Source organism: Lygodium microphyllum, chromosome 6 (genome assembly GCF_053477565.2).
Source record: "Lygodium microphyllum isolate KBCC chromosome 6, Lygodium_microphyllum_v1.1.10, whole genome shotgun sequence".
Classification (NCBI taxonomy): Eukaryota; Viridiplantae; Streptophyta; class Polypodiopsida; order Schizaeales; family Lygodiaceae; genus Lygodium; species Lygodium microphyllum.
The window spans coordinates 10,098,196-10,110,020 of record NC_141140.1 but is presented as its reverse complement, the minus strand read 5'-3'; the positions used below and the strand labels follow the sequence as shown (position 1 = coordinate 10,110,020).

The following is an 11,825-nucleotide window of genomic DNA, read 5'->3' as shown; positions in this document are numbered from 1 at the left end:
AGCAAGCATGCTACCAAAAGATATTAGCAATCCACTTCTTAGTCATGTGAAACCATCCCTCTCCCAACCATTTTTACTTCCTTTAATTAGCACATATCACATAACAATCAATTTAAACTTGGGCTAAGAGAATTGGATTTTATGGTGTGAGAATTAGGTAATCTAACAACATGGTGTTGACCACCTCCATGCTTTGATTTATTCACTTCTTGTTGCTAATGGCTCTAGCAATCACAAGACATGCAAGGACAACACTTGAATGGCAACGTGTAGCCATGATGCCTCTTCAATTGATAGTTTCCAGCTTGCTTTGGTGGCATGATGAGTAGTCCTCGCTCATGTATAATTTTGACTAGGAACTAAGGCAAGAAGAGTTGGCTCTAGCAAAGATATAACATAAAAGGATATTGATCCTCATCTGGTTTCCTTAACAATGCATCCTTATAGTCATGGCATGTCCTTGTCCTCATGGGGTCGTGTCCTCATCTCCTCAACAAAAGGTATCTCTCGCCCTAACATTGTTGCACTTAAAGAGATTTGAGTTGTCTCTCTTTGTATGCCCTTTTTTATTTTAACTAAGGGATGTGTAGTTTTTTCATTAAATCAATGGAGGGAGGGAGCTTTTATTTTGTTAATGAAGGGGGACACTTTTGTTGATCAAGTAGCTACTTAACCTTCACTAATGGGGACGCCATTTGCATTTTTTGCACTCTCCCATTATTCATTTCTTGTGATAAATTATCACAAGGGTCCCACAACAAGTAATCTACATGCAAAATGATGCATAAATTTAAGAATGGCACCTTTTCTCTTCCTTACATAATTCATTGCAAAAATGAAACCCATTTAAAAGCTTCACCTTTATTATTAAATAAGGGCATAAACCTTTGCTATAAGGGTAGAACATATGCAACTATATCTCGATGCTGATATTAAGAGACCAAGAGCCAAATCAATATAAAATGCAAGTAATGCCTAGGTCGCTTTGTCCAGGGCCCATTAAAATTTAATAACAAGCAATCCAATTAATCAAAAATGAAAATGCTATTACAACAAAGTATATTAGCTAGCACGTGCGTGCTCATGCACAAGAGCATGTGAGCGCAACAAAAATCATGCTCAATCTTCCACAAGATGATGCAATAAGAGCCAATAAGAAGATAAGAAAAGACTCTAGATTTGTAAAGGCCACATCAAGCCATGAAGTTTTACACTCTTGTGAAGTGAAACAATGTATGTTTTGTGTATCAAGGTTGGAGATAGTGCACATCTATAGAGATAGATTATTACTACTTTTTTGTGCACATGTGATCATTAACCATGAGAAAGAGAGAAGGGAATGTGTGCCCATATGTGTGTGTACCCGTGCACATGCATGCGTGCGTATGTGTGATCATTAACCATAAGACAAAGAGAAGCTCATGGACCGTGATACAGACAAAAGTGGCTTAAGGCCAGGCATGTGTGTGTGTGTGTGTTTTCATTAACCATGAGATGGAAAGACACTCATGGCCCAAGAAGTCTACTTATCTAATTCACTTTAAAAAGAGAGTACACAATTCACACTATCTAGAGATTCAAATTGCAAGTTTATCACACTTGCCACAGGGACTTTCCAAAGTCCAAAGAGAAGTTAACCAATGGTAGTTCCAGTTTCAATAATGACCCACACGACCACATCCTTATACACACTGTACACAAACTCACTAACAAAGTGGCAGCATATTGCTCTTTGGAGAACAGAAGGGCTGAAGGCTGAATATCCATTTTCAACTTGAAGCTAGCATACCCTCTCCTCAAAATGCTACAGGAAATCTTGAGCACATCATCCACTTTGAAAGTTCCCCTTACATATCAGCATTCAAAGCAACTGTTTAGGGTTAAGGGAATTGAAGGACCATATAATATGTCAGCTAGAGACTGGTTCAGGAAGTGTATCAACACGGCAATAATGCAAGCACATTACACAGAAATACAGAGACAGCTTCTAAACTGATAGACAAAAAGGAAGGATCAAGGCAGTTGACCAACAACAGTTTTGACTAGCTGTTAACTAACTGGCTCTTGACCAGGTAATGCCAGGCAAGGCATAAAAGGGGGCAGTCTAAGAGCAAGCAAACAACCACCACAATACCCAACCTGCAGGTAGGGAAAAGCAAAACACATTCAGCCCATTATGGAGAGACAGAATGTCCACTCAAGAATCAAATTGACAGAATCTCTTTCTTACCTTGCATGCTCCTGTGAGTCTTCAGGTTGAACCACAGAGGTGAAATCTTAGAGCAGTGAGTGACTCCAAAGCTTGATATGGCATGGTCTTGAGGCTCCTTTGCTTTATCAGCTTTTTTCAGACTAAGAGAGGTACTTGCTGCTTAATTGACCAATTTAAGTTTCTGGAGCACAACTTTTAAGCATGGTCAACGTCTGCATGCATCAATTGATAAGCTTCGGGCCAACTTGCAGGTTCTACAAAATCAACTCGCCAGTATGAGCCTTGAGGAGGTTTTCATCTGCATCTCAAAAACTTGTCATGATTAATAATCAAACTCAAGTCATGCCTTCAAATATGTGGAAAATATCTATCCACACAATCTGCATGGAACTGTTTGCATCTCCTTCAGTATAATGGATTATAAAAATCTTGAAACTGTGAATTCTGCATTGACATTGTCGAATCCAATATAGTCATCAGTATGGTAAGTAAGCCAATGTATGCATACATACAGTCACTGTTCAGATATGTCAAACTCTGACTGAACTGAAGACAAGTCTTCTTCTACAGTCTCAGAATCTGGCTTCACAACATCAGATGCAGAGTTGATGGGTGACTGAGACAGAAAGCTAGCTCCCATCTCTTCCAAATCATATTGAATTTCATGGACATTACAGGCTTCCATCACAGCAACATATGATGCCCGTGATAGAGACAACTGCAGTTGGTGAGCCTCAATGCACGTATTCCTCGCAAGCTCTGCCCTACCGGCTCGACATAGTGCCATTACCAGCTGACTGTATGTTACAGCATTTGGTTGATGACCTTCAGCAATCAGCTGTTTCATCCATTTGAGAGCACCATCTGCATCCCCCATCTTAGCACAGTTTGTGATCAGATTGTTATAGGTGATGAGAGAAACACCAACACCAGAAGCAACCATCTCATCGAGTATCCTCCTCACATCCTCATGTTTTTGTAATGCTCCATACACAGAGATCATGATGTTGAAGATCTTTATGTTTGGTTTCAAGTCCAGATTTATCATGTGAGCCCAGACCTTCTCTGCTTCCTCAAAAAGTTGGCTTTTCTCCAGAGTGGTCAACAATGCACCATAGCAAACAATGCTAGGGTGCATCCCATGATCTATCATCTTCTGAAAGGCCTTCACAGCAGACTCAGCATCAGCTTTTTTTACACACGCCAATAAGGTAGCCTTAAATGCAAACATATCCGGGATGATATCATGTGCCTCCATTTTGTCTAGGAGCTGAACACTCCAGCTAGAGGTACCCCTTGCTTCAGATGCATTCAGAAGAAAGTTGAACTGACCTCTCATGATCTCATACGACTCAGCATCTGGAGAAGGACCTTGCTCCACCATAGTCTCAAACACTTCTAGTGCTGCCCACCATTTTTTCTCTTTCCTCATAACTTGCATCACATGATTGCAAAGAGGAATACCCACTGGAACACTGCATTTCCTCCTGCATGCAAGAACATGTTTGGCAATAGCATGATCTCCCTTCTGGAGACCACATGTCCAGATGATCTCCTCATAATCACGAACCCTGAGCTCTGACAAATTCACCTCTGCTATCTCAACAAGCCGTATCACAGAGTCAGGACCTTTCCCTGCACGCAGTGATCGGCATATGATTCCACAGCAGAAACTTGAAATTGACTCCTTCAATTCTTCAGTCACATGCTCCATACCCGCCTTCAGCAGCAGATCCTTTAGAGAAAAGTACAGCCCAAATGCTCCACGAAAGTCCACAGACATATCAAAGGCGCACAGAAGTCCTCTAAAGGTTGCCCGATTTGGTTCAATGCCTTTCTGCATTAGTTGACGGAAAGCCTCCATGGCTTCGTGATGGAGACCCTGTTGTTCATAGCCCTGGATGATGATATTGTAAGTCACAAGGTTGGGCTCGATCTGAAACTGTTCCATCTCTGCAAGCAAGATATGGAACCACTCAAAATCACCACAAGCAATCAAGGCTGCAAGGGCACTGCTGTAGACATACACGTTCAGCCACTCCTGTGAGGATGGGCGGCCACGCAGCCACTCATAGACGCAGACAATGGCGCGGGGTTTGTTGCGCCGACCGAGATGCTGGAACAAGGCTGCAAAGACATGGGTGGAAAGGTGGATGCCATCAAGGAAGGCGTCGACTTGGGAAAGCTGCTGGATGTCACAGAGGATGGATGCGAGGGCGCGGGCGATGGGGTCCCAGGATTTGCCGCCACCGCGGCCGGGTTTGCCACGGCTGGAGCGCTCCCTGCGGAGCTCGAGCTCAAGGGCGAGCTGGTCCAGGAGAGCCTGCTGCTGGGGGGTGGGTGCAGGAGGGGGGACGCAGTGTTTGGTGGAGAACTGCATGGGCGGGGGTGGGGCAGGAGAGCTTACCTGTGCAGAGGCCATGTTGGTGTCGTTGGAGGAAGACTGATGGCTCGTATTGGGAGGTAGGGTGAGGGTGGAGATGGATACCATCGGCAGGGACACCATCTCTCCTTCCTGAGAGCCCGTCTTGACCTACCATGGTCTCAAGTTTTTGTCAAACATGCTCTCTTCTCTTTCTATCCACAAACCAAACGTATGTCCCTACAGCAGATGCAGAACACGGGAAGTCCTTGCTGCCGAACATGGCAGGGTGTGGTCACACGTTGTTTAGGATCAGTCGTCACGGAAAACCGAGGTTTCATACAAAATCAAGTGCAAACATTTCAAATAGGGTATGGGGGCCGATAAAGTGATGGCCCCCCAGAAGAGTGACATTTTTGGATGAGAGTCGAGGAGTAAAGTGGCATTTCAGTTGTCACTCAACGAGTTGTGATTGGTGAAATGGCTACGTGGATTGATATGTCTTATGCTCACTTGTTGCTACAGAGGCGAAGGTTCAAATGTCCTTTAAACAACTCCCCACTGTTTTTGAATCTATTCTCGCACACGTCAATTTTTGGCTCTTAAAAAACTGTAACATGATAGCAATGAAAGCCTACATTTGTGTCAATATAGGTGTCAAAATGTGTTCTTTTTTTCCCTATAGCTTTGTCTTTCAGTCATGAATCAAACGAGCTATAGATCATCCAAAATGGTAGCGAATTGAGTGAGCAAATAGAATTGAGTGTACTCTGATTCAAAAATCCTTCCAAACTTTCAAATTAAAGGTTTTTGTACATATTACTAATATGTTTTTTTGTCAACAATGATTAGGATGTTGTTAACTTTCCATGATTCTCTAAGAGACATAGGTAAATACTATCTCAATGTGTACCAATGGTGGTCAATGTGGTGAACATGTGGACAACCATAAGACTTTATGCATCAAAACATGAGAATGAGTAGTGGGGATAAACTCAATACCCCTCTAGGGAGTACTCACTAGACTTATAACTAACTTGATGACATGCTTTATGATTGTTCTTGATTTTATGTTGTCTCCTAGCACCATGCTCGATCCATGCTCCATGCAAGTCCATTGGACTTGCACCTAGAGGAGCTCTAAATAGATTTATCTATCTCCTAACAATTGTCGTGCTAAGGGAAAAGGTTTTCACCAGTTAATGTAGTTGTGGTGTAGTTTCTTCTTTTAAAGAGAAAACAATAAATGGGTTTAGAATACAAAGAAAAAAGTATTATATTAAAAGGGGTTACTTAGCACCAAGCTTAAAGGGCCTTTGCAAGCCATATAATTATGATGGGTTTAGCCATGTTACAAAAGGCAATCTAGACTAACTAAGAAAAGTAGCTAGGATAAATGTCCATGGCATGCGAGACTTTAACAAAACTCCTATTTCAAGACCTTCAATGCTATTGGACTCGGCTACCTCTCACATAGTCGACTCACACTCCATTCTCATAACCATCTACTCCCTACTACGCCTCACACCTGACGACTTCATTATACACCCGAGATACATGGATGTATACCTGTCCCATGGGGTCCGAAGTGCCATCGGGCAACTCCATACGCCATCACACCAGCTACAGATCGAGACATGCAGATACGGAGTGGACTCTCTCCCACTAGAGGAAAGGATCTGCCAACTCTACTAGTTGGAGCTAGAGACAGAAGAACATTACATATGTAGATGCCCAGTGTACTACGAGATCAGAGGCAACTTCCACTGTCTCTTCAAGGAGGGATTCAGACCACTCTCCCAAATACTAGACTTCCCCGACCACAAATGCCTCGGGCTCTTCCTCCTGGAGCTACGCCGACATAGGGATCACCTTCTATGGGTCCAAGACCAAACAACCGGAAACATGCAGCAATGCACCCTCCAAGAGTTCTACAGACCCTCGGCCACTGTAATGTGTCCATAAGTATCATCCAGGACACGTCTTAGCAGTCCATCGGAAAGGATGTCTAGAAAGCTCCGCCCGGCACTCCCATAGAATGATACGAGATTTGCAATCTAGGGCTTTCCGCGTCTGCCACGTAGCGGAAGTATTCTGGCCATTCCCACTTAGGATCGACCGGAATTACGGTTTTCCTGATTGGTCATTTCCTAACAGCAACTAGCGTCGGACCCAAGCGAACTACTTTACGCAGAAACGCCAGGTCCGAAGCAAATTCACGCTGCACTTGGTTCAAGGAGAATGGGAAACGAGAGGGATGCAAAGCTCAACCTCTCTGCCATAATGCATAGTCCCATTCCGTTCCCCTAAAACAGCGTAAATCGGGTAAGACATAACTCTAGGTCAACGCTTTCGTTGTTCGTGTCCTTTGACGATCATCCCGCTATTCTTCGAGATTTGAGAAAAGTTCCCGGCCAACTGGGACCACCCAACCGTAGGACGGACCCATGGCCCATCCTCCGCACTTTCCTCGGTTTGTTTTAGTTATGTAATAATCTAACACATTAATTGGACATGTAACAATCAACTTCTTTAATTAATCCGTTAAGCACTGGTTCCTTCACGTAATCTTATCACATGACATAGAAAAAAAACAATATCACACAAGTTCTTTATTAACATATCATCATATTTATCTTTGAAATACAAGGAGTTCCACCCGTAGGTTTATCCATAATCCACTCGAAGGCTATCCAGCAATCCACATGGATCACTATTCCAAGTTTTCGCCCATAGACTAGTATGCGGGCTTCGAGATCCAATCCCGAGTCACGTTAGCCTCTTGTGCAGGACCCGGAAGGCGAGGGATTTACGGCCAGAGCCCCCCCTGGCACCCAAGCGTCCTCCTGCTCCAAGTAGCGCTCAACGGAGAGACTCTCGCGGCGGGTTCGGTCCACGTTCCCAGCGTGGTCAACAACCCCCTTGGTTAGGGTCAGGCAGGCAGTCGGGGGTAACTGAAGCTGCCACTCCCTTCAGGCCTTCAACCTGAAGTATAGATACTTATTTACTTTGTAAATCATTGGTCAAACAAGTCAAACAGTGCTCTAAAATCTCTAGCAAGCACAAACATTTCCATTGATCGATTTTTGTTGTTGGCAAACTGCTAAGGAAGGAATCTTTCCTTTCGAATACATCCAACACTCGATCCGGGGTGTCTTGCAACTTGGCAAGATCCCTTATATTCTGGGTTAGGGCGTACCCTATTAATCCAACTTGGTCAAACCCTAAAGTTCATTGGATACTTCAGTTTTCGGTTTTTAACCTCCCTTACTTGGAAGGATATCAAAGTATACATCCTTTTGCAAGATAGCTTGCGTAAGGATCCGCCATCCTTGTTGCAGGAATTTAGCCTTTCTTCTTGTGAATCAATCACAAGACCATATGACTTCGTACTTGTTGCGCAAGTCTTGCATCGTACTATGCGATAATGGAGTTATGAAACAATCCGTTTCAGTTTCTTTAAGCTGACGTTTGTCAGACCTAGGGTTTCCTAGCTTTTATTATTTTCTTTAAGAAACTCAGGAACAAACCCTAGTTCTTTTACGTTTACGATTTACTGACCCTACAATCAAGAAATGTGGGCAAGTATTTAAGGTATAGACGTTTCTTGGATTTTAATTCATTCCCAATGAATATTTCGCAGCATAGGTATTTCTAAGTTTATATTAATCTTGTTAACTTTTAGAAGGTAATATCGAGATCACCTCCGCATGATTTGTTATCTATGTGTCAATTGATTTTTCAATCCTAAACTTTATTGATTTGAGGTTAGGTAAATTCAATTAATCCCCCTTTTTTCCTTGCGAACAAAACTCATGCCAAATAAGTAATCTTTCCCTTGCTAAGTTATGCAGTTAGCAATGATAACTTCCTAGAGTTTAAGCATCGTAAGAAACCTTTCATGATTCGCACCTTCCATGATGATTTGTTGTAAAAAGAATAGGGGTTAATAGTGCAAGATGTAGTTTTATACCTTCTAGGCTTAACCGAAGTACACTACTTTAGTGGGTAAATAATCTCACTCATAATTCGTTTCAATGCATAATGCTATTTGAAGGAAAACTATGTTTATACTTTATTTATTTTGCATGTTCAATTAAACTAAATTCCTTCATCGTAAATAACTAGGACAAAATATATCTTATCCCTAACAATTCATCTTGCACGATTGAATTAAAACCGATATAAAATTAAGAAGGAAAAACCTAGGTTTGGGGTGAGATATCCACATGGATATCGGGAGATGACTCTCCCGCAGCTATTCCTTGGACTTTCTTAGGCGGCATCGCAGTTGTAGTCCTTCGAACATGGAAGCAACTTTACACTCATTTTCGGAATTCCACTGTCACTCCCTTGCACGTCAATACTCTTCTTCTCCTTTTCGAGTAGGGGAAAAATCAAGTCCCAAGGGTATTTTGGAAAGGCAAGGAACAGTTAAGGGTCTAGACACGAGGAGGGATAATAAGACCTTTAAGGTCTTAGTTCCTTTTGGGGGAAAAGGTTTACAAAGCCTAAAGAAAAGGCCCTATAGGGTATATACACAGGAAAAAGGGTGTGTGGGTGTGGTTCCAGAAGGTGTAAGAAGAGGCCTTGGGAAAACTTTGGACATAGGAGTGAAAAGGACTTTAGGGGTTTTAAAACCCAGGGGGGGAAAAGACGAAGGGCAACACAATGGGTGAAGGGAACATAAGGGGGATGAAGAGGGCTTAGGGGGATTTAGAAACCCCGGGAGGGGGGCCAGGGAAGGGGGGGGGGGGGGTTTCGACACCTCGATGCGACCACCGGCAACACTGCGACGGCTGTGGGCAACGGCTCCCTCAGTGAAGTTCCTCTTCGTTTGCCTCTTCCTCCTCACCTTGGCTCCTCCTCGTCGAGTCTGTAGCGTCGTCCCTCCTTCTTTCCTCCCCCCTTCTCCTTGGTTGGAGGGGATTTTTATAGGGAGAGGGAAGGAATTCCTCCCTTCCCTCGTGTCGCCCTACATGGACTTGCGGATACGCAAGTTCCAACGAGGAGCTTACTGTCCTTACTAAATCCTCACTCCCCTCCAGCACGACCCGCCATCGAGAGAGAGAAAAAAAAAATCTATGAAGAATATTTGATATATTACAGCCACCCCCTCTACAACGAGGACTGCAACCAACCAACCAGTGGCCCCACCCCGAGGAGTCACCTTGGATAGAGCTACAGAGAGAGGCAGAGCTCGCCGTCCACACCCAGCAGGCCCACACCCCCGCAGAAACCACCACCTACAGATATAGCAGATACTACAGCACCACCGGGGAACCATACCCCACCACTTTAGCCTCTCCATGCTAGACAGGCCCATGCGGGACATCTTAAGATGACCCACTCCATGACCAGTTCCACACTACACTTGAAGTGCATCTAGATTGTATCGAGTCTATATACCATTGTACCTACTCACCTAGTTCACCATACCACCAGATAGTAGCTTTAATGGGACTTGGAAAACTTCCCAAACATTTTGTATGTAGCCTTTTGGTCTCATAGGCTAACTTGGCCTTTTGTAGACATTATATATATATATATATATCTCAAGCAAGCAAGCAAGAAAGCAAACAACTAAAAGCTTGCAGAAGGCTCGCCTTCTTACCTCGGTGCACTCACAAAAGCTTGTGATGGCCTCATGATATAAGTGGCAATTCCTCGATTTGATCCCATCTCTTTTGTGATATGGATTCACCCCTTGAGTGCTTCATGTAAAAGAGAAGATGAAGGAGAAGAAGAAGATGGAGAACAACTCCTCCATTCATGGTCCCTCACTCTTCCACTTCTGCACTTCCTCGTACACAACCTCACTCTCAACTCTTTGACCATGAATGGGAAGAAGAGATGAAAGGCAAGAGAAGAGAAGAGCATCACTCTACCATGTTCCTCACTCACACTCACTCCACCTTACTCTCATGATTAACCACTTTGTTAGGTCGTCAGGCAGCTACAACTTATTCAACAATAGCCTTAGTCCCTCTACCTTCATATAAAATACTACCTTTTTATATAGGATTTAGTACATGAATTTCTTTGTTACAAAGACCATTCCAAGGCACGTCTCCTCATATAGATATAATTAATCTCATATATCTCCAATTTACGACGAGCAAATGCAATTGAATGGTACCACTTCTCCTCCCAAATTTGGGCTAAATAGTAACTAATACTATGCATTGTAGCTGTGCTCAAAATATATAAAATATCTCACTCCTTTTAGGTGCTTTCAGGACTTGCACTTTTGCAAATTCCTGCTTCATATTCTTGAAGGATACTTGACATGGATTACTCCAAATAAACAAATAGCTAAAGGACAATAGGTTTGTCAATGGCAAAGTCCTCTCAACCAGTGGATTAATAGAGTCTTGATAATATCCAATTGACGACAGAAAGATATGCACTTATTTAAGAGTACATGGCGGATCGATAGCAACAATAACCTTTATCTTTTTAGGATTTGTCACAATATGAGGCCGAGCTAAACACATGGCCTAATAGCAATCCATACAACACTCCAAAGATGCATTTCCTTGGGTTGAGAGCAGTATAGAACTGCCTACATCACTCAAAACATTTTCATAATATAATCAACTATCTCTCCCTTGTGGTGGCTGCCCCCAAGTTATCAATAAAGACTTTCAGCTCCTCTAGGAAAATATCACCAAAAGTTTTATCAACCATATGTTGCCAAGACCTTGGCTCATTGCATAGGCCAAAAGCCATCACATGATATACAAAGGTACCAAATATAGTGATAAATGTTATTTTCAATCTATTTTCCTCTGCAATAGCCATTTGGTTATAACTAGCAAAGTAGTCCATAAATGAATAGAAATCCCTACCCGCTAAACTGATCTAGAATCTTATCAATAAATGGTAGTGAATAGTAATCATTGAATGTTTGCTTATTGAGCTCCCTAAAATTTGCACAAAGTCGGATTTGATTATTATTATTATTCTTAATAACTATTGGTGAACAATTTGTTGTATAGGAAATATTATGCCAATCTTACATAATTTTTATAGCTCCTCAAATACTCCATCCCTCAACTCAAAAGGCATATGCCTCACTTTTCATCAAACATGGTAGCTACCTTCCTCTTTAGGGAAATAGTATGCATAGCCAAACTAGGAGGAATACCTCTCATCTCATCATAGCTCCAAGCAAAAATATTACAGAATTCTTGGATCAAGGATACATAGTCCTTCCTCTCTTCTAGAATAAGCATAGATCCTAATTTA

At 42.6% G+C, this 11,825-nt stretch overlaps 1 protein-coding gene across 2 annotated transcripts; it reads right to left on the bottom strand.

Moving 5' to 3' along the window:
- Positions 1 to 1,924: 1,924 nt before the first annotated feature.
- On the bottom strand, positions 1,925 to 4,891 carry LOC148034300 (Pentatricopeptide repeat (PPR-like) superfamily protein). Of its 2 annotated transcripts, XM_087679247.1 has the most exons (3): positions 4,620 to 4,891; positions 2,231 to 4,165; positions 1,925 to 2,139 (listed from the first exon to the last, which is right to left on the bottom strand). In XM_087679247.1, exons 1-2 carry the CDS (start codon positions 4,750 to 4,752, stop codon positions 2,727 to 2,729), a joined length of 1,572 nt encoding a protein of 523 aa, XP_087535373.1. In that variant the 5' UTR covers positions 4,753 to 4,891; the 3' UTR covers positions 1,925 to 2,139; positions 2,231 to 2,726. The 2 variants fall into 2 exon arrangements, with proteins under 2 accessions (XP_087535373.1, XP_087535372.1); XM_087679246.1 differs by having other exon boundaries at positions 2,231 to 4,762.
- Positions 4,892 to 11,825: the final 6,934 nt, after the last annotated feature.

Excerpts from the sequence above, each read along its gene's own strand:
- LOC148034300 (XM_087679246.1), bottom strand. The coding sequence starts at position 4,718 with ATGGTGTCCCTGCCGATGGTATCCATCTCCACCCTCACCCTACCTCCC.